The 19764-nt window shown below is 41.2% G+C and overlaps 5 protein-coding genes and 1 long non-coding RNA gene across 9 annotated transcripts; 4 read left to right on the top strand and 2 right to left on the bottom strand.

Annotated features, from left to right (window-relative positions):
• Nucleotides 1–162: 162 nt before the first annotated feature.
• On the top strand, nt 163–1388 carry LOC128266613 (40S ribosomal protein S20). Its single transcript, XM_053003256.1, has 4 exons — nt 163–318; nt 465–620; nt 850–939; nt 1200–1388. Exons 1-4 carry the CDS (start codon nt 316–318, stop codon nt 1311–1313), a joined length of 363 nt encoding a protein of 120 aa, XP_052859216.1. The 5' UTR covers nt 163–315; the 3' UTR covers nt 1314–1388.
• LOC128266608 (calmodulin-like protein 4) lies at nt 1377–2320 on the bottom strand. Its single transcript, XM_053003252.1, has 4 exons — nt 2187–2320; nt 2018–2048; nt 1889–1953; nt 1377–1823 (listed from the first exon to the last, which is right to left on the bottom strand). The coding sequence occupies exons 1-4, from the start codon at nt 2187–2189 to the stop codon at nt 1473–1475; spliced, it is 450 nt and encodes a 149-aa protein (XP_052859212.1). The 5' UTR covers nt 2190–2320; the 3' UTR covers nt 1377–1472.
• Nucleotides 2321–2663: 343 nt separating this feature from the next.
• Nucleotides 2664–8573, bottom strand: LOC128266591 (adenylosuccinate synthetase). Its single transcript, XM_053003231.1, has 5 exons — nt 8292–8573; nt 6021–6123; nt 4054–4333; nt 3625–3985; nt 2664–3563 (listed from the first exon to the last, which is right to left on the bottom strand). The coding sequence occupies exons 1-5, from the start codon at nt 8463–8465 to the stop codon at nt 3135–3137; spliced, it is 1347 nt and encodes a 448-aa protein (XP_052859191.1). The 5' UTR covers nt 8466–8573; the 3' UTR covers nt 2664–3134.
• On the top strand, nt 4367–6062 carry LOC128266614 (uncharacterized). Its single transcript, XR_008269069.1, has 3 exons — nt 4367–4480; nt 4586–5837; nt 5931–6062. It is a non-coding gene; the product is annotated as an uncharacterized LOC128266614 (long non-coding RNA).
• Nucleotides 8574–9136: 563 nt separating the features above from the next.
• Nucleotides 9137–10449, top strand: LOC128266593 (zinc finger HIT domain-containing protein 2). Its single transcript, XM_053003234.1, has 2 exons — nt 9137–9236; nt 9294–10449. Exons 1-2 carry the CDS (start codon nt 9208–9210, stop codon nt 10444–10446), a joined length of 1182 nt encoding a protein of 393 aa, XP_052859194.1. The 5' UTR covers nt 9137–9207; the 3' UTR covers nt 10447–10449.
• Nucleotides 10450–10473: 24 nt separating this feature from the next.
• Nucleotides 10474–18012, top strand: LOC128266588 (protein kinase C and casein kinase II substrate protein 3). Of its 4 annotated transcripts, none has more exons than XM_053003215.1 (10): nt 10474–10585; nt 12774–12880; nt 13360–13469; nt 15110–15447; nt 15938–16164; nt 16229–16349; nt 16420–16530; nt 16583–16803; nt 16928–17085; nt 17176–18012. In XM_053003215.1, the coding sequence occupies exons 1-10, from the start codon at nt 10529–10531 to the stop codon at nt 17280–17282; spliced, it is 1557 nt and encodes a 518-aa protein (XP_052859175.1). In that variant the 5' UTR covers nt 10474–10528; the 3' UTR covers nt 17283–18012. The 4 variants fall into 4 exon arrangements, with proteins under 4 accessions (XP_052859175.1, XP_052859176.1, XP_052859177.1 ...); XM_053003216.1 differs by having other exon boundaries at nt 10476–10585; nt 16586–16803; XM_053003217.1 differs by lacking the exon at nt 10474–10585 and adding an exon at nt 10959–11049.
• The last annotated feature ends 1752 nt before the right edge of the window (nt 18013–19764 follow it).

The raw sequence follows: 19764 nt of genomic DNA, 5'->3' as shown, positions 1-19764 counted from the left end.
TTTATTTTGCTATTCAAATGGAAAAAAATGCTACAAAATATATACATAATTGTGAAATCGTAAATGCATCTAAATATATAGAGTTGCCAGATGTTTTTAAAAAGCTAAAAGTAGCCAAAAATTCCGCCAACCGCTGTTTTACAATTCATCCCGCATTTGCCAATTGAAACACGCTAGATCTAGTGGGAATAAAGCTAACTTCGCAACACTGCCTCTACCCAAAACTCCTCTTCGTTTTCAACCAGCAAATTGACTGGTTCAGCGCTGCTCAAAATAAAAAGATTTGAATACCTCGACCAGGGAAATTGCTAAATAATGGTAAATATGCAATACCGAAACCACTTCCCTCAACTAAAAGTGGATAGCAAGTGCTAAAAACGTTATTTTGCCATTAAAACGTGGTACACGTGTGATGGCCCATTCAACCTAACCCCACTTAACGCATGTTTCCATCTCATCCGCAGGCTGCTGCACCCAAGGATATTGAGAAGCCCCATGGCGGCGATTCTGCCTCTGTGCACCGCATCCGCATCACCCTGACCTCCAGGAACGTGCGCTCGCTGGAGAATGTGTGCCGCGACCTGATCAACGGTGCCAAGAACCAGAACCTGCGCGTCAAGGTGAGGAGTCCACGTCTTTAATGATTATCCAGCAGTCGCATTTACCTGGAGGCTTTGCGTGCCCGCCAGACGCTTAGCCTAGTCATTAATAAATGCCAGAGAAAATACCTGTACCGGACATTATTTTCGCGCTTACTACTCCGGTGCGAGAATTCACATGGTCCAGGCAACAAAACGTCTAAATACTGGAGAATTCCTTACTAATCCCTTCATTTTGTCACTTTTTCAGGGCCCCGTGCGCATGCCGACCAAGACCCTGCGCATCACCACCCGTAAGACTCCTTGTGGTGAGGGTTCCAAGACCTGGGATCGCTTCCAGGTGGGTTTAACTATATAATAATCCAGCTAATTGGACAGATCTGATATCGTGGTTGGGCACTCAACCAGTCGTTCCACAGTATCTGTATGATTTGCCCAGAAAAAACGTGTTCTCATAGTCCACTTTGTTTAAATTCATCACAATTTGGCTCTCCGAATTCGACAAATTAATTTATTATTTAAAGCAAATCGATTTAATACGATTTTAGTTTTTTTCTTTGGCCACTTATTTATAATCTTTGTTATTCTCATTGTTTTCAGATGAGAATCCACAAGCGCATCATCGACTTGCACTCTCCCTCTGAGATCGTCAAGAAGATCACCTCGATCAACATCGAGCCCGGCGTAGAGGTTGAGGTCACCATCGCCAACTAAGATCGGCGTATGCCACTTTTTTAAAACCTCGAAAAGTTTGGCGTACAAATAAAAACCAAGAACTTTTCCAAAACATGTGTATAGCCGGCTTCTTTATTGTGCGAAATCCTTTGGGGTACTATTTAACTGGAATATTTTGTGAAGTAATGTGTAGGCAGTCTAATAGTAGTCTGGAACTGGGGCGCAAGCAATCTTGACGAAGTCTGCGTATCGCACAGTGCTATTGTTGTTCACATTGGCCTCCCGGAAGATGCTGTCCACCTCACGCATGGACAGACCCTCTCCCCAGTTCTGGAGTAGATTGCGCAGCTGCCTGGCCGAGATGGTGCCCTTATTCTGGGGATCGGCTGCCTTGAAGGCGGCAATCACCTCATCCGGCAGACTCTCCACCTTGGAGTGCTGATGCATTATGTCCAGGAAGTCGGCGAAGCTCATTTTGCCATTTTTCTGCTTCAGATAGGAAACCAGTTCCTGGATCGTCGGCGAAAGACCCAAAGAACGCATAATAACCTGACAGTATGTCGAAATGTGAACCATTAGAACGTATATTTTTGTGGGGTGAGAGACCCACTTACAGTTAGTTCGTCCAAATTGTTGATTTGGCCCGATCGAGCAAATAGATAAAAACACTCGCGGAACTCTGTGGGTTAAAGATAAAGAATGTTTTTAGAATGAAATCATCAATGACTCGGTGGCACAATTACCATCAATATCCTGTTCCTTGAAGTAACGAGCCTGAAATAATAGTAGGAACAATTAGATAGAAAGTTGCATAAATACAAATGGTTAATGAGGGCAGTCGAGTGGAAAGTGCAGTTATGAAAAAAGAAATCACTTCCCTGTGTTAATGTATTGCCTTAAACTATAACTTACCATGTCTGGGGTCCTTTAAAGGCACTTGCACTTAATAAAAATCAATAAATAAATTAAGTAAACAAGAGGAAATAAATAAATAAATCGGAACGAAACAACAGGTAGCTGCTTAGAGTGACCAGAAATTAGTATGACCGCTTGATGGGGGGAATAAAAAACCACATTATAAGCCAGCAGTTAACTTCGCACTTTCTAGGAACCCGCGAATTCAAAATTTCAAACTAGACCAAAGTGTTATTAAGATTCTAAATAAAAGTTATATTATAAATAACGTATAACAAAACAATGAATGATTTGTAACTACCATTCAACAGCTTGCAGCTGTTTATTTTTATTTACGGGGACCAAAAAGATTTATAATTTCCACTTGGTCTACCTAGAAATGATTTTGATAAAATAAATAAAATAACGAAAATTAAACTATAATTTCGATACCGATTTCAAATTTAATTTTAATTAATCCCAAAAGAAACTCAATTTTTGGTTAGACTTTAAAATGTATTTACCTTGCGACACAATTACACAAGTCAGAGCACACTGTTGTATTTAAATATTAAAACAACATCGTTTAGTTATTGTACAATAAAAAATATCTGCTTCCCTTCGCATACAAAAAATCTGAAACTGCACCTGATGACCTTAAAAACTAAGTACGTCCTCATCAAACAAGAAGTTATAGTATATATATGCGTGCGAGCCCCGGACGGCATCGCTTCAAAATGATTTTGTGAACATCAAAACTAAGAATTATAACTTAAAGAAGCAATAAGCTAATAACTTGTGTCCAAATGTTGTAGATAGTCGAAATATTAGTTGTATTTGTGGGGTTAGGACTGTAGTTGTAGTTGGATAGTTTACGCGCCGTCTCTGGCTAAAGGGCTCTAAGGCGTTTCCGTCTCATTTACACAAACTGGTAGGCGTAAGTACGTCGGCCCACTCGCTAACTGATTAATGCACGTTGATGATGGACTCACGGCCCTTTCCGACGCCCACCCAGCGCACTGGGACGCTCAGCTCGCTCTCGAGGAACCGGACATAGCTCTGGGCATTTTCCGGCAGCTCCTTGAAGTTGCGTATGTGCTCGGTGGATGTCTGCCAGCCTGGCAGCACGGCATACTCGACCTCAATGCCTCCCAGCTCGGCAATGGTGCCTGGGAAGTGATCGAGCTTCTCGCCGTTGGGCTTCTTGTAGGCCACGGCCACCTTGATCTCCGGCAGCGTGTCGAGAATGTCCAGCTTGGTAAGACAGATGCAAGTGTAGCCGTTGACCAGCGAGGTGTACTTCAGCAGCGGTATGTCCAGCCAGCCACAGCGGCGCTTGCGCTTGGTGGTGACCCCGACCTCAAAGCCGCGCGTCTGCAGCAGGTCGCCAATTTCCTAGAAACCCAAGGATCATAAGCAAAATAGTCCACGGGGGATATGTAAACCTGCCACTCACATTCAGCTGCTCGGCGGGGAAGGGACCATCGCCCACTCGCGTCGTATAGGCCTTGACCACGCCAATCACCTCGCCAATCGTCTGCGGGGGCAGACCCAGACCCGTGAGAACACCGCCAATGCTGCAGTTGCTGCTCGTCACATACGGGTACGTGCCGAAGTCAATGTCCAGCATGGCCGCGTTGGCGCCCTCGACCAGGATCGTCTTGCCGTTGCGCAGGGCGGTGTGCAGGAAGCAAATGGTGTCCTTGACATAGGGACGCACCTTGTCGGCGTAGTCCTTGTAGCGGGCTAGCTCCGCCTCCACGTCCACGTTTATCGATGGGAACAGGCGCACGTGCGTGGCCACAATCGACTTGAACCTAATGGTGGGTCAAAGAGGCGGTTAGAATCTGGGTTCCCCGAGTTCCTCAGGCACTACTCCTCTCACTTGTCGCTAAACAGGTTGAAGTCGCCGAGCAGCTCGCCCACCCGGATGCCGTTGCGGGTGGCCTTGCTGGAGTAGGCCGGGCCAATGCCCTTCTTGGTGGTTCCGAGCGACTTGCCGCCCTTCTCGGCCTCCTGCATGCCATCCACATGCTGGTGGAAGTCGAACACCAGGTGAGCACGGTCGGAGATGATCAAACGGTTCTCCAGGTGCTGCAGTCCCTTGGCCTCGTTCTTCAGCACCTCGTCGAACAGCGAGGGCAGGTGGATGACGACGCCATTGCCTGCAAATGTCAAGCCAAAAGTTGTACTATTTTTTGTTCTTCATCTGGGGGATTTCCCCATCTGCAAAGGCCTGGCATTAAGTGAGTAATAAAAAACCAGAAAACTGCAGTTGGCAGACATGTGATTGCAACTGCAGTGTGACTTACGTATAGTAAACTTGTGCTTTATGGCAATTGCGACGTTTAGCTCAACTCATTTCGGTAATTGGCTAGCTTAAATTGGACTTTATGTTAAAAACGGGTGGAGACTAGTGCAAGTGTTTTTATAATTTTATTTGGAGAAAGTATTGCGTAAAGCTGAAATAAAAACGCTTTCCGTAACTTTACTTTCATTGTTTCGGTGTATGACTTTTATTTCGATAACTTTAATAAGCAATAAGCTTTAAGTCCAAAATAAAATTCACTATAAAGATCTTGAGTTCCTCCGAATTTGGATGTGCTTTCATAATCGCCTTGAATTATTGTTCAATGCATGTACTTTCTTTGGGGCCCCCAATAAAAAGTTATCAAGATAAGATATAACTTGTGAAGCCTTGAAGTTACATAAGTGCTTCTAGGTAAATCGAGAAATTTCACAGTCCTAAAAGGTAACTATCTATATCAGGGACCGACTTTGTTTCAAAATATACATATCAGTTGACGAATTTGGGAGACCATGTAAGCAATTTTGAAATCATAATGCCAAGGCACGCGAGCAGGCTCAACGAACGGGGTCATTAGGAATTGAGTTCCGAACGGCTAGGAAATTAAAAATAATAAGTTAATTGCCTGATTAGAATAATTTTCCGCTACATGTCGGTCTGAGTGTGTTTGTGAGTGTGTTCATAATGATATCTGAAAGGCAAAAGCTCTCGGGGACTTTTTATGGGGTTCGCTGAGTTGGTGCGGTTCTGACTATCTCATAAATTAGTCTTGTGACAAACGATGACAGTACGGATTGGGTTGTTGCTCTTGGCAAACAATGTCACCCACAACCATACACCGCACACCACACTTGCAACATCGATTAAACTTTGAAGCCCGTGGGCAGGACAAAGTTTGCGAAAAATATTGACAACAAACGACCTTGTGGGTGACAGTCAGTGACGTCACTGTGACACTGGCTGGCACAAAGATAATATTAATTTCCCGACTCTGATTTAATTATCTCAATTGCTTATCTACCGAAATAGAAAAACCTTTCATTTTCATGGGCATGCGGCGTACCAAAGACGAAAAACAGACCAACTGACCCGCAAGCCAATGTCAATGGTGCACTAAATCTTGCCAGAAATTCCTCGCCTACATCTGCCTTTGTATAAATCGGAACATATCCACATATAGCTGAATACATATATGTTTGCTCGATACGTTCAATTTCAGTTTGCAGCCGAGCGAGTGAAAACTAAAAGCAAAACAAACCTACAACAGACCGTATATTTACGATCTATAGTGTATGTGAAAATGCTGTATATACACATTAAATTTAAATTTCAAATGAAGAAAACAAAAGTGGAATGGAAAGGTATTGCTTGCGTACTTTCATTGACAATCTCTTCTTTATAGACAAAACAAATGGCGCTTGCTTACTTTTATTGCCAACTATTCTTTCTTACAGACTCATAATTGTTGCATAGTTCTTGTTTCATGTCATGGGCCATATCTTAGACAGATCCTTGCAGATCCTGATTCCCGGTTCTCAACTTACCGATGACGGAAACGCACTTCTCGTTCACAACACCACTGGGCAGCAGATGAAAGTCGAACTCCGTGCCATTGGCCACCACAGTGTGTCCAGCGTTATTGCCGCCCTGCGGAGACAAAAGTTTGAAAATTAGCCACTAAGTTTCCCAGATATATAAAGGATACAAAGATATATGTAGATGTTGATATACAAAATTAGTATCATTTGTTTTGTTTTCGCTTGTACGGCGGCGTAGAAGAAAAACAAAGCTTGTGAGAAAAATAAATAAATAATATACATAGATATATTTTGCAAATTGTATAACACAGAACCCATCGAATGGGGAATACGTATTTGTCCCACGTGCCCCCTCAAATATCAAATGACAATAAACGAGAACGAAAACGTTCCACAACACATACAGATATAGATAACTACGAGTATCTCACGTAAGCACACGAGAAATTTAATGTGTTTTTCCTTTTCATTTTGGCAACTGTACAAATTTTTCTACATTTTGCTAATCTAACAAAATTTGTTTTGTATTTTGTATGTACATATATTAATAAACTGTAAGGGGAATATAACAAAATGATTAGCGGCAGAGGAAGAGTGAAAATTCTGGAACCTTCACAAATCATTGCTAAAAACCAAAAACAAGATAATCAACAAAATGTTTACGCAGTGCCAAAAAGGGGGCTTATAGCCATAGTCCCGGACTTTGATAAGATACGGGGAAATGGCGAGATCGCCATCAAATGTCCCGGTTCCAGTTCCCGTCCGTGGCAATATGCGGATTTCACAATATGAACTACATGCTACATATTATAATGTCGTAAACGGAATCACCGTAGGGGCGTGTCAGTCGTGTGGTGACTCAGTTGTAGGGCGCGATAATCAACTGGGACTGGGAATGGTATTATATAAGGGCACCTGATAAGACCTATTTGATTCCGCTGAGCAACTATGTTGGTTAGAGCCTGCTCTTCGCGGCATACGGCATATCGTCCATTGAACTGCGTAGATGGTTCTGGGAAATCAACAAGTGGCCGGACATAAACAATCCACTAAAAGCACGCAATGCCCTATTGGCACGGCCTGTCCCAAGTTCTGCAAACACAGCTCGATGGGAAGCCCATGATTTTGCATGGGTTGCATTTTAGTGGACCCAGTGGTTCTAGGACAAAGTCCCCAAGTTTCTGGTGAATGATGTTGGCGGTTATGTAAACCTGGCGATCCGCTGAGCGAGCAGCACAGATGTGTGAAACAGGGATGGGGATAGGAATTAACGTCAGCAGGGGAGAGAGAGACGGCGAGCGAGAGCAGGAAAGAGATGGCCAACACCAGTGACGAATTTTGCTGCGCCAGCATTGTTGGCAGACTTGCTGACGGAATACAAGCGCTTTTGGCTACCGATTGCCAGAAGTAGCTAAACATCGCAGCAAGACTTGCAGGCTTAGTACGAAAACCCTAGTAGAACTTATATATGGAAACATACAAACTTTATCTTAAACTAAAATAAAACCGCTTTTTATTCAAAAATTCATTTTTAAGTTATTTGCTCAAATAACAAACTGTAGCAAGTTAGGGACTGAAAAAATTTTTAGAGTGAATACAAAATAAGTTAAAACAATAAATTATTATTTTTTTAAATGTTAATGAAGATGTCGGTATGAAAACATTTTGAACACACTTAAACCTAAAAATAGTGCTATTAAAGCTACTATTGTTATTGTTTTATTTTACAAACACAATACATCTTATTGTATTTAATTTCTACTAACTACAGAACTTAAAATTTGTGGGAGCCTTTAGCTAACTTTTTGGCGGGTTTGAGCCCAGCCTTCTACACCTGCCGCTAATTCCTGACCTCCGAAACAAGCCAGATTTGGTGAGAAAAGCGCTGCGTGACCAGCTCTGCGGCATACACACCAACACATGGGAACGCGAGTGGAAGTGGGACGGGTGGCAGGCGCACACATGCGCTCCGCGGCACAAACACTTGGACAAACATGCTCACGGACGGACACGTACACGGCGCACACACAGACGCAGCCACATGGCGGGCGCAGAATTGATAAATACAAATGGGAAAGCATGCGGCGGCGGCCGAAAAGAGCGATAATGTGTAGTTGGAAAAAAGTGGCTCATCTGATGAAATACGCAGATGCTGATGCTGGGTGGCTCTGGGTTGGCATGTCCTTGGGCAAGGATAACGCCCGTTATCAGTGCCAGTTCTCGGGTGTTTTTTTTTTTTTTTGATTTTCCTACTATTAGTTAGGCTGTGTTCCTCACCTGACACCTGCACACGATGTCCACATCGGAGGCCAGCATGTCCACCACCTTTCCCTTGCCCTCGTCGCCCCACTGGGCGCCCAGGACGACGTCCACTTTGGACTTGTACATCTTGGTACGGCCTTGGTGCAGCTGCTCGTAATGAGTGCCGTTGGTGGCGCTGGTCGCTGACATTTCCCCGAAACGGAACAGAACGGATCACGGATCTCGGGCACTCGGAAGTCTTTCGCGAACACGTTGTGATTATTCTCTGCTGGCTGAGCTCCACCAGCCTTTGGCTATAAAACAAACAGAGGGCGGCTGGCGCGGGTGTACGGTCCTACTGCGCGGGAGATTTATTCCCGCCATCGAAGAGGGTAACACCAAACGCGTTGCGTGGGTGGACGCAGTACGGTTATACTTTTTACTCTGACAGGATTATTTAAAATATCGTTGCCTGTGGGCGAAGTTTTTTATTATAAATCATAAAAAAATATCTGATAGATCCATCCAAATTTTTATATTTATGTTTTCGAAAGAAAAGTAATTTAATATATTATTTAATGATTTTTAAAGGAAAAAGTATTTGAGGTCCGTTTTATTATCCGAACAAATTATTATTGTGACAAACAAATTATACAAATAAATAAACAAATTCCAAGAAGCGAAAAACAAAAATTATTATTTCCGTTTGTTGTGCTCGTGCAATGTAAGTTCTTTTTTTCTTTATAATCCTAAGATATCTATAACCTCTAAGTCCTAAGAATACCCTTTATTAAATAAAAATAGTATAGCATATACAAACCTTAATGAATTTAAAAAACCGTTATTTGGAGCTCACGCACTTTTATACCGTTATGGTAATACTAAAATACAGTCACACTCCACAAATCAGCTGCTTGCGACCGCATTATTTTATTTTGTTTATTTTTTGACCATGTCGGAATCCGAGGAAAAGTGTCACTTGTATGTACTTAACTATAAAGTTTAAAGATAACTTTATAACTTTTAAAACTCTCGCAGCTGTCGGGAAACGCCCTTCAAATACACATGCCCCAAGTGCAATGCCCTTTATTGCAGTGTGGGATGCTACAAATCTAAAGATCACCTCAAATGCTCCGAGGAGTTCTACAAATCCTGCATTCAGGACGAACTTTCTGGCAACACTGTGACGCAGGAAAGCCAGGAGGACATGCGAAAAATATACGACATATTAAAGAGGATGCGGGAAACGGACGGCGGTTTCAACCCCCAGGACTTCGACACAGATGGATTGGAAAATCCATTGGATTCGGATGGAGGCGAAGAAGCTGAACTAGAAGATGAGGGGGAAGAAGATCCTGCCGAAGAAGACCCACGCGAGGAAGACTTTGAAGAAGACATTGCAGCTCGCCTGAAAGGAGTTGATATCAACGATGCGGATGAAGTTTGGAGCCGGCTAACCACGGAAGAGCAAGAGGAGTTCCAAAAGCTAATTACCAACAGCGACATTATGAAGCTTATGCCGGACTACAAGCCTTGGTGGAATAAGCCGAAGAACTCTAAGATTGTGGTCATTTCCACACCCGAAGAGGCTGCCAAGAAAGAGAACTCTATGCCCGAGATATATAGTAACATTGCCAAGTTCTCGGACATATGCAACAAAACGCCTTCGCCCTGCTTGCACTACAACCTGTGGAACATCCTGAGCGCCTACGCCTGCGTGGCTCGTTTTTTTGGCGGCGAACAGCGAACCAATGCTAGCGAGGCGGTGGCCCATCTGGTGAATCTCAGCGCCACCTTGAAGTACGGCACCAACTTCGAGGATGCCGAGGACGCCATTGTCTCAGTCGAGATGGAGGCCATCACCACGGGCAATGGTCCGGCGGGTGCGGCAGCCGTGGGAAGTGCCAGAGCTGGAGCCAATTTCCTGGTCGAAAGCAGGGAGCAACTGCAGCAGGATGCCCGGCAGTTGATGGCTACAAAGGATCACAAATTGGCCGCCTTAAGTGATGTGCTTCACCTGCTGCAGCAAACCAAGGCGATGAGCCGGCGGAAGAATCCCCAGGAAGCAGAGTTCCAGAAACTATTCGCCCTGGCCAGTGGAAGTGTGGAGCTAGATCGTACGAAATTGTCCCAGCTGGTGCGGAAGATCGAGTTCATGCTGTCGTATGTGGCTCGGGAAGAGGTCCTGTGAGATTCCCGTCAAAATAAAAACTCTGTTTCCAAATTCCATACAATTTTGTACTTATCTACATGCATTTTTATTATCCTCGAAGATGGAAGCTATCATCGAACCTATTTCTCTTCTACTGCAGCATTTTCAGCGTCTTTTTGTAAGTTTTAATCTAGTTTACACTGTACTTTTTAAATTATTATACGACTGGTCTAATATTAAACAGAGATTTCAGTGAGTTTTGCGATCAATGTTTTTTGAATTCGATTATTATAACAATTACAAAATAAGAAAGCTGTAAACATTTAAAAAAAAATATCGAACGAGGGTCACCCCAATATTTTTAATAACTTTTTTCTGACATAATAAACCAATTAGTGTAAGCAACATTTTAAATTAAATTAACAGTTGAATAACTATCAAGATTCATATGCATATAATGATAAAAAATTAATTTAACATTTAATTTAATACTGGTATTTAATAAATAGTATGTTTTTTTCTGTAAGCCGCTTGGTATATTATAACGGCCACGGCACGGTCACACCACACATAGTTTTTTTAGTTGGCGATTTCAGACACACACTCGAGTTGTAGTGCTTTTTTACGCTATTTTGTTATTTGGTAGGTGGTCGCTCTGCTCCGGAACTAGCAAAGTCTCAAGAACACTAAGCCCTGGATTATTTAATTACAATTTAAAGCGCAATGCAGCAGTGGCAGCAACAGCAAAAAAGGCGATCGCAATTTAGAACAATTCGTGTAAACGCGTTTGGGTGTAGCGGAATTTCACCTGAGTGTGTGTGTGTGTACATCGAGTCGATGCGTATGTGTGTGTGTTGGTGTGCGTCTGGCAACAACAAAAAATCCAATCGGCCAGCAAGTGCTCTTTCGTACACTTCGCCCAAAAAAAATTATAATCGTAGCACCCATTTTAATCAAAGCACCGAAAATCTTATGTAAGGTGCCTGGAAAAACGATGCAAATATTTACAGTAAACGGTCGAGACACAAGTTCAATCTCAAAGATAAACGGGTTTACTGTGGAGAGGGGGTGGAGGAGAAGCCACCTTATCGCCCAAGTGTGCGACGTGTTAGTTAAATTGTGCGTGTGAGTGTGTGAGTGCCGTAAAGTTGCTTATCTATCTCCACAAATATGCGAAGTATGCGTCAACCTGTTTGTAAACTTTCTGTTGGCCATTTCTACTCACGAAAATCGCAAAGAGCCGCGAGATCCAATTGGCTATATGACTGCAAGCGGCATAATATTTGTTATTTTTAGCGATGAGGAAAACCAGTAAGCGCATCGCTTATGCCGATGACGCCCAAATCAAGTCAATGCCAGATTTAAAACCCACCAGTCGTCATCAATCTCGTAGTGTCTTTGTGTGTGCGGTGATTAAATTCCAGCGACGGTTATTATTTATATACATATAACCGGTCAATGTCTGATGATAACATAACCGTTATTCACTATACGGGTGTGTAAGTGGACTTAAACCGCCTGCATTGTTTACAAACAGCTGATGCAGGGAAACTCCGCTGATAAGATATCATTTTTCCCACCGGAAAGTCAAAAAACATGCATACAATAACTTACACAGAAAGAAACATTTTAGTGATGATGAAGATTAAGACATAACCGAATTTGAATTCTAAAAGCAGTAAAATTCCTTTAACAACAAATTTTAAAATTGATAAATATACACGTCAAAACAAAATTTTTTTTAACATTTAATTGGATTTTATTAAGGAAAAGTCTAAAAAAATACCTAACTATTTCTGTTAAATGCCTTGTTGATTTGGATTGTATAGGATTATTTCTAAAGAAATAAAAATCTAATAAAGGAAGTCCTAGTTTTATTATTTAAAAATTAATGAGAATTAGTTCACAAAATATATCTATTCACATAAAATAATAATATCGAGGTTAAGACTTTTTTTGTATGAGTGTAAAAATAAGTTTCGCAATGAGTCAGAAGTGATAAGTCCAATCTTTATCAATGGGGACACTCGGCGAAACCCCTTAGAAATACGGTCGTTGATAAAGCTCCGATAATTAAAGGTCTACCTGTTGCATCAATACCCAAATTAGGAAAACAATTAATTTACCCACCGCCTGCCTCGTTTTGGTATAATATATTGTTTAGCAAACGATTTGTTTGGCGAAGATAAACACTACGAAAATACAAGTTTGCGTATAAACAAAGAGCCCTGTTGTTGCCGCTGCTGCTGCTTTGTGGAAGTTGTTTATGGCGGCAGCGTCTATTTACGTAACCGAAACTCATATTTTATGATTATTGCGCTTAAACCCCTCGAAAGAGATTGATAAATATCGATTGGCACCCACAGGAAATGTCCCACCATAGCGATGATCAGCTCCTGCAGGCTGGAAGCGATTCCTTCTGGGAGCCCGGCAACTACAAACGCACCACCAAGCGGATCGAAGATGGTTCCAAGTGAGTCGATAATCCCCTGGGAGTCCAAATGCACAGAGAAAAACCCTACGTTAGTTATGCAATCCAAAAATAACATCACCTTAAAATTCAAAAACTTTCTGTTCGTTATTTTTTATTTACGTTTAATGAATACGAATTGACCACCTGTGTCTACTCAGTAACAACTAAATATGGTAACGTAATATGTCTTGCAATCAAAATTTAGAGTAGGACTTATTTGTATGTAAAGAAAATAAGAAATAATAAGCCTTAAAGTTATATAAAAAAGGTTATTTTGGTATTGTTTTTTTGTATGTGTGATCAACTTGCCACAGACGAGTGATTTATATTTACCGACTTAATTAAAAGTTTTTCTCTGTGTATAAGCACTTGGCCCTCTGGGTCATTGCCAGCAGAATCCATCGGAACCCGAATCCGAACCCAAATACAATCCCAAACCGGTTTGCATTATTATGACTTTTGTCTCATTTCGCACGCAGACTCTGCAATGACCTACAGCAACTGATTCAGGAGCGTGCCGACATCGAGAAGGGATATGCGAAAAGCTTGCGCGCCTGGTCAAAGAAATGGGCTGAGCTCATTGAGAAAGGTGAGTGAGAAGCGGGTGGCAGTGGGAGTGTGGATGTGGATGGCGGTATGAGACAACATCTGTCATGTAAGCCTGCTGTTTGTTAACAATTCATTCAGTCGCAGGCTTGAGGCCCAGCGAAGCATCAAGTGACCCGCTCACGCTGAATTCCCACCACTTATTTGGCCCACTGGCTGTTCTTATTTTCTACATTCAGTACATCGTTCTGAGCATTGTTGTTGCCGTTGTGCGATAAGTGGCTTAAGCTATTAATGGCTTTTTTTACGTTATTCGTTACCTCGTTTTTTCTCGGTAGTAGTCCGCAAAATTTTGCCACTGTGGTTCAAAGCTGCCAGACCAATTAATAAAATATGTTAATAAGTAGGAAGAGCAAAGTGTTTACACTAACAAACATAAACATTTGCTTACGCGCGCTCACTTTGTTTTCAAAGTAAAATTTGGCAAGGAACTTAAAAGAAATGGTATCTATTGTATTGTACCAAACAAAAAATGCAAGTTCTTTTCAATTTTGTGTAATAGCATTGAATGAATTTTTTGATTTGTTTTAGTGTTTTTTACAATAAGTAATAAAAGTAGAGTTTTAGAAATATTCTAAATGAATTCCGACTTATCAAACCTGTCCATAAATGCGAAGTCCTATAAAAAGCGTATACCTACTAAGCCTGTAGTTTTGACGCTCGTTTTCTTAGTTTCGCTGGCGCCTAAGTTCCTTATTTATGGATTTGGGTCTCTGACCATTTTCGGCGGATGTCCGGCACAGTGTGCGCGCTTCTTCGTGATATGAAATCGAGTACAGCGCTTGCAAAGTTGGAAACCGCTTTGCCTCATTGCTGCCGCTGTTTCTATTGCTGCTATTTTGTGTGACCGCCTCTGCACGGAATTCTTAGTGTCCACTTTCACAGTAACCAGCAATGGGCAATTGCAAAAGCGACTACCACTTCCTCCGCCTTCTCTTTTTATTTTCTTTGCTGGCCAGCGTAGTTGTGCGGAATTTGCCTAGCTGCGTCTGGCCAAAGATACAGATACGAACACAGATACAGATACAGATACAGATACAGATACAGATACAGATATACTCGTAGATAGAGATACGGAGATGCGGAGACCGAGAGGCAGAAGCGCTGGCCAGTGGCCCATTGCCCGGCACCAAACCGGCACCAAAGCGTCGCTTGAAATGGTTTCAAAAATCAATGCGACGGGAAAATAGAACGAGTTATTTCTGTGCTAAGCGTCTCAATTTCTATATATCTCTGTCTGTGTGCTCGCGCTAGGGGAATTTGGGATAGTGAGTCGTTAGGCAAACGAGTTCCGTGCACTGCCAATTATAAGACGAGCATCATATTAATTTGATTGCGGTGTGCCAGCGCCCGATAAAAAATGCCAAAAATGTGCGATGTTCTGTTTCTCGATCGCAGCACCCATACAAGCGCTCGCGCTCGTACCCCAAGCATACTATATTTGCCATACCTATAGCCCTAGCTACCTATATCTTGCGGCTGCGGCTGATTAGATAAACCAAGTGCCCGAGGGGCCCACGATGACGTGAGCGGCAGACAGATCGACTTGGCGACACGCTTGTAATCTGTTGTTAATTGAGAATCGCTGTAAGAGATATATAACCCATGCTTGATTTGTTCCAGGGCCGGAGTACGGGACCACGGAGGCGGCCTGGAAGGGCGTACTAACAGAATCGGAGCGCCTCTCCGACGTTCACATGAAGATCAAGGACAACCTGTGCAACGACGTCAACAGCCAGATCAAGACGTGGCAGAAGGAGAACTACCACCACACGCTCATGCAGATCAAGGAACGCAAGGACCTGGAGGATCTGTTCAAGAAGGCCCAGAAGCCATGGGCCAAGCTGCTGGCCAAGGTTGAGAAGGCCAAGGCGGACTACCATTCGGCCTGCAAGACGGAGCGCAGTGCTACCAACCAGGAGCGCAATGCCAATGCCGACAGCTCCTTGTCGCCGGATCAGGTGAGAGGCTTTGTGAATATCAACAAAAATTATAGCTTTGTTTGAGAATGAATGTCAATTAATCTATAATATTAAGAAAAATATTTTTAGAAATAAATTAATTATAGCCCATTATGGGATAGAAGTTAAAGGCACCATAAATATGTGTTTTTGGTGTTTTTTTGTTTATAGAAACTATCCGAAATGTTTTTATTGATATTATGGTAGGACTTTGTTCAGGTTATCCATTAATTAAATATTTAGTTATTTAAATTAAATAACAAAATAGGAACAACTGTGAGGTCGGGTTTACTAGAAAACTGATGAAATGAAATATGTAAATTAAAACTAATTTTGGTTGCAGAAAGTTAATCAATTCAATTCATATCGAATCTTAAAATAATAATAAAACAACTACACTACAACTAGCATTCCGCGTAACACTAGGTTTGAAATAAATACATATCTAATATCAAAGCATTTCTAATCCCATTTTTCTTTTCTCAACCAGGTAAAGAAAATGCACGATCGAGTGCAAAAGACCAAAGATCAAGTGCAAAAGTGCCGAGAAAAATACGAGCAGGCTATTGCCGAAATCACCAAATACAATTCGGTGTACATCGAGGACATGACTTCCGTGTTCGATAAGTGCCAAACCTTTGAGAAGACGCGGTTGCAATTCTTCAAAGAAATCCTTTTTAATGTGCACTCGTGCCTCGACCTCACCAAAGTGCAAAGGTGCGACTGAATGTTAAATTTCAGCTGAAACTATCAATCTTACACTATTCTTTTTGGTCAACAGCCTGCCCCAAATCTACGAAGAGTTCTCCCACACGATCAATAATGCAGACCACCAAAAAGATCTGAAATGGTGGTCGAACAATCATGGTATTAACATGGCCATGAACTGGCCATCGTTTGTGGTGAGTTTGCTATTACATTGAACAACATAACACAGTTCAGCCGCTAATGGAACTTCCGTTTTGTTAACAGGAATACACGGAGGAGTTCCGTGACATTGCCAAGGGCAACAAATCAAAAGAGGCACTGCCGGCAGCCCCCATCACGCTCATCAATCAGCGACCTGTGGCCGAGGATGTGCACGTAAGCTAGTCGACTGTGCAGTAATTAAAATCAGACTAAGCCAGTTCTTCAGCAGGAATACCCAACGACAAACAGCCTGAAGAAGAACACCAGCACCTTGGGCAGCGTCAGCAGCAGAGCGAGTGTGAAGAGCGACATGGTGACCACGCAATCCTCAGCCACCACAGCCGAAGCCAAAACGTCGGCGGCGGCAACAGCAGCGGTAGCAACGGGAGCGGCGGCCACGGCGGCTTCAGCGGCATCGGCGGCATCCAATCGCAATCCGAGCGTAACGTAAGTTGAAACAGTTTGTATTGTTTTGAATTACACTCGGACTGCTCGCTCGCTGCCCCAGAGACACGTCGCGTTGAATGCGCTCATTTTCATTGAACTAATTGATTTCAATTTGTATACACAGCAACGGCAACGGCAAAGCCGATGCAAATCCATTCGACGAGGAGGAGGAGTGGGACGAGGGCGACAACGTGCTGGTGGACAACGGTGAGCCGGGCGTGCCGGTCAAAGCGCTCTATGATTACGAGGGCGCTGAAAGTGATGAGCTCACATTCAAGCAAGGTGTGTGAGTGTGTGGAAGCCCTCCACATGATATGATAATCTCCAATGGCCAGCTCTCAACCCCTTTCGTCTTTCGCTCTGCTCTTTCAGGTGATGTTTTCGAGAAGCTCGAAGATGAAGACGAACAAGGCTGGTGCAAGGGACGCATGAATGGGCGCGTCGGCCTGTATCCGGCCAACTATGTGGAGACCGCGTAAGCCGGCGGAGCGGAATAGTGGGAGTTGTTAAGCAGATAATATACATACAGATACGTATATGTAGCATTACAGCGAGGTTAGAGACGCATTACGGATTGCGTATACAGTAAAACAGTCGTTGATGAAAATATTACCATACATATGTATTAGAAATTGTTATGAGCAATCGCTCGCACTATGCGTATTGATATAGTGCGGCATCAGAGGCATTGGGGCGTTTTATCTTCATACAAGCAGTAGATGCACCGATACCGATCACGATCCCGATACCGATCAACCAACCAACCTACCAATCAACTCACCAACATTAGCAATGCGGCCGTTAGCAGGCCGATACGAACATTCAGATATGTAACAGAAAACTTAGCGTAAAGTCGTCAACAGAACAATAAGTGTAAATGTCAGTGTACGAAATGACATTACAAATTAAATGTATTATGTAATTTATGCTATGTATAACAAACTGAAACTGAAATTATGTATTTTTTGTCACGTTGCGGCCGCATTTTTACTCCCTCTCTGCGCCGTAAACCTTTTTTGTGGTCAGCCGGGGGGCGCAGCGTAATCCTTGGCAAATTTAGATATTGTACATGCATAGCATTTGTAATGCGTTTCTTGAACATTTTATTATTTATGAAGTTTTGTGTATACATAAGTATTGGATTATGTATACTGTACATGTACATTTTTAAATGACTTAAATTATTGAAATAAAACAAACAAAACACGATATTGTACAGCTTTGTTTTTGGTCCCATTAAGATGTTGGCTGACTAATTTGCAATTATTTTTTATATTGTAAACATAAATGTTTATTCATTTTTGTTGTCCAATTATTTAATGAATTTAAATAAGTTGTTTTCCATTTTAAATGTTATTGTTCAAGAGGGTTTGATTGTCACAGACTTTTAATGACTTTATATGAAGTGTGTGGTATGCTTTTGGGATGGGAAGATAAAGATTTCATCACTATTGGATTCAACCGAGAGTGGCATAAACTTGCTGACATAAACCGGCTCCAACTTGGGTAAAAAGTGATAAAAACTGTTTATTTATTTATTTATTTATCGATACTACAATATCGAAAAGATTGGAAGTAGTAGATATTGTATTCATGATGCATTATATAAACTAACAAATTATTTAATTAAAAATAAAATAAATATTTTTGGATAAGTATAATAATATGTCAATTCTTAGATATTCAGATCGTTATAAGTTTTTAAATTATAGAAGCTATTTAATTTTTTTGACTTTGCTTAGATTTTTTTAAAAGTATTTAGTTTTTTAACAGTAATCATTCTTATTTAAAGCTTATAAACATTTTTCAGTGTGCATGTTTCCTTTTTCAATGCTTACCCATATTCTGTAAGCAGATAATAATAGAATTATTACAATGCCGCATGCAGTGAGAACTCACCTTCATTATTTTAATTTGCAACAGCGCATCATTTTACAATAACATTTTAACTACCTTGCAAACCTTATTGACTTGACGTTTGGCTCTTTTGGGAAGCAAATGAGTGCATTGACTACTACTTCAAGCACGTGGAGAAATTTGTTACAAGACAATTACTTTTCAAATAAGAAAAGCTTAAAACATACATGAAGCGTGCACAAAACTTTGTTTACGCAAATTTTCACTTAGTTAATTATCTAATTCGTTGTTCACATACTGCAAAGCATATTTTTCTTCACAGCCTGCGTTAAAAGACTAGTCGAGATTGCCTGAGCAACTCGCATATTTTAATCAGTAAAGTAATAAAGTAATCAGTAATCTTAGTAAGAGAATTTAATGTTTTATCTTTTTATTTTGCAATAAAAACGTTTAAGCTGCTTTGACTATTTTACCTTTGCCAAGTCATGTTTTTGGTGGAGGTCGTGCTTAATTGTGAATGATATATACGTCTGGCCTTGGATGGAATCTCAACCGTAGAACTGTTTTTTTAGTTAATTGTAGAAAAAACAAACATTAAAACTAACGCTGTTTTATTTTTAATTCTGTTGTCTTTAGTATAAGTTTTTTGTTTGTGTTAATGAGTTAAAAATATAAAATAATTAAATAAATAATACTCCATATTTATTTGAAGTGCCTAATTTTTATATGTATTTTCATGCTAGAAATAATTTTGTTTATTTAATGTATAAGAAGTGAATTTAAAAAACCTAGTTTTGTTATTTACAGCTCTAGTAAAATATAATCAAAAGCAAATTAAAAATATGGCACGTTCAAAAACCATAAAAAAACACAGTTTGTTCTTAGTAAAACAAAATTATTCTTAGATTCTTAGCAAAAAGAAACAATTGAAATCAGTTTGTCTGATCATTTCATTTGCGCTTGTGTTGTGTAAAGCCAATAAACAAATTCTAAAAACAGAAAAACTCTCCGTTCTTATCAAGAGAATTTTCTGCAAGAGTCAAATTAAGACAACAAAATATTTTTGGTCCACATATCCTATATACAGCTTTAAACAAAAAATAG

Source organism: Drosophila gunungcola, chromosome 3R (assembly GCF_025200985.1).
Source record: "Drosophila gunungcola strain Sukarami chromosome 3R, Dgunungcola_SK_2, whole genome shotgun sequence".
Classification (NCBI taxonomy): Eukaryota; Metazoa; Arthropoda; class Insecta; order Diptera; family Drosophilidae; genus Drosophila; species Drosophila gunungcola.
Note: the sequence above shows the minus strand (reverse complement) of the source record. Positions and strands in the feature narration are given on the sequence as shown.

Bases quoted from the DNA above. Each gene is read 5' to 3' on its own strand.
- LOC128266593 (XM_053003234.1), top strand. From the start codon at position 9,208: ATGTCGGAATCCGAGGAAAAGTGTCACTT. The intron at 9,237-9,293 runs GTATGTACTTAA...AAACTCTCGCAG, and splicing joins TCCGAGGAAAAGTGTCACTT to CTGTCGGGAAACGCCCTTCA.
- LOC128266591 (XM_053003231.1), bottom strand. From the start codon at position 8,465: ATGTCAGCGACCAGCGCCACCAACGGCACTCATTACGAGCAGCTGCAC. The intron at 6,124-8,291 runs GTGAGGAACACA...TTGTCTCCGCAG, and splicing joins ACATCGTGTGCAGGTGTCAG to GGCGGCAATAACGCTGGACA. The intron at 3,986-4,053 runs GTGAGAGGAGTA...ACCCACCATTAG, and splicing joins TTCAACCTGTTTAGCGACAA to GTTCAAGTCGATTGTGGCCA.
- LOC128266613 (XM_053003256.1), top strand. The intron at 621-849 runs GTGAGGAGTCCA...TCACTTTTTCAG, and splicing joins ACCAGAACCTGCGCGTCAAG to GGCCCCGTGCGCATGCCGAC. The intron at 940-1,199 runs GTGGGTTTAACT...CATTGTTTTCAG, and splicing joins AGACCTGGGATCGCTTCCAG to ATGAGAATCCACAAGCGCAT.
- LOC128266608 (XM_053003252.1), bottom strand. The intron at 1,954-2,017 runs GTAATTGTGCCA...TTTAACCCACAG, and splicing joins CAAGGAACAGGATATTGATG to AGTTCCGCGAGTGTTTTTAT. The intron at 1,824-1,888 runs GTAAGTGGGTCT...ACATACTGTCAG, and splicing joins ACAATTTGGACGAACTAACT to GTTATTATGCGTTCTTTGGG.
- LOC128266588 (XM_053003215.1), top strand. From the start codon at position 10,529: ATGGAAGCTATCATCGAACCTATTTCTCTTCTACTGCAGCATTTTCAG. The intron at 10,586-12,773 runs GTAAGTTTTAAT...TGGCACCCACAG, and splicing joins AGCATTTTCAGCGTCTTTTT to GAAATGTCCCACCATAGCGA. The intron at 12,881-13,359 runs GTGAGTCGATAA...TTTCGCACGCAG, and splicing joins CGGATCGAAGATGGTTCCAA to ACTCTGCAATGACCTACAGC.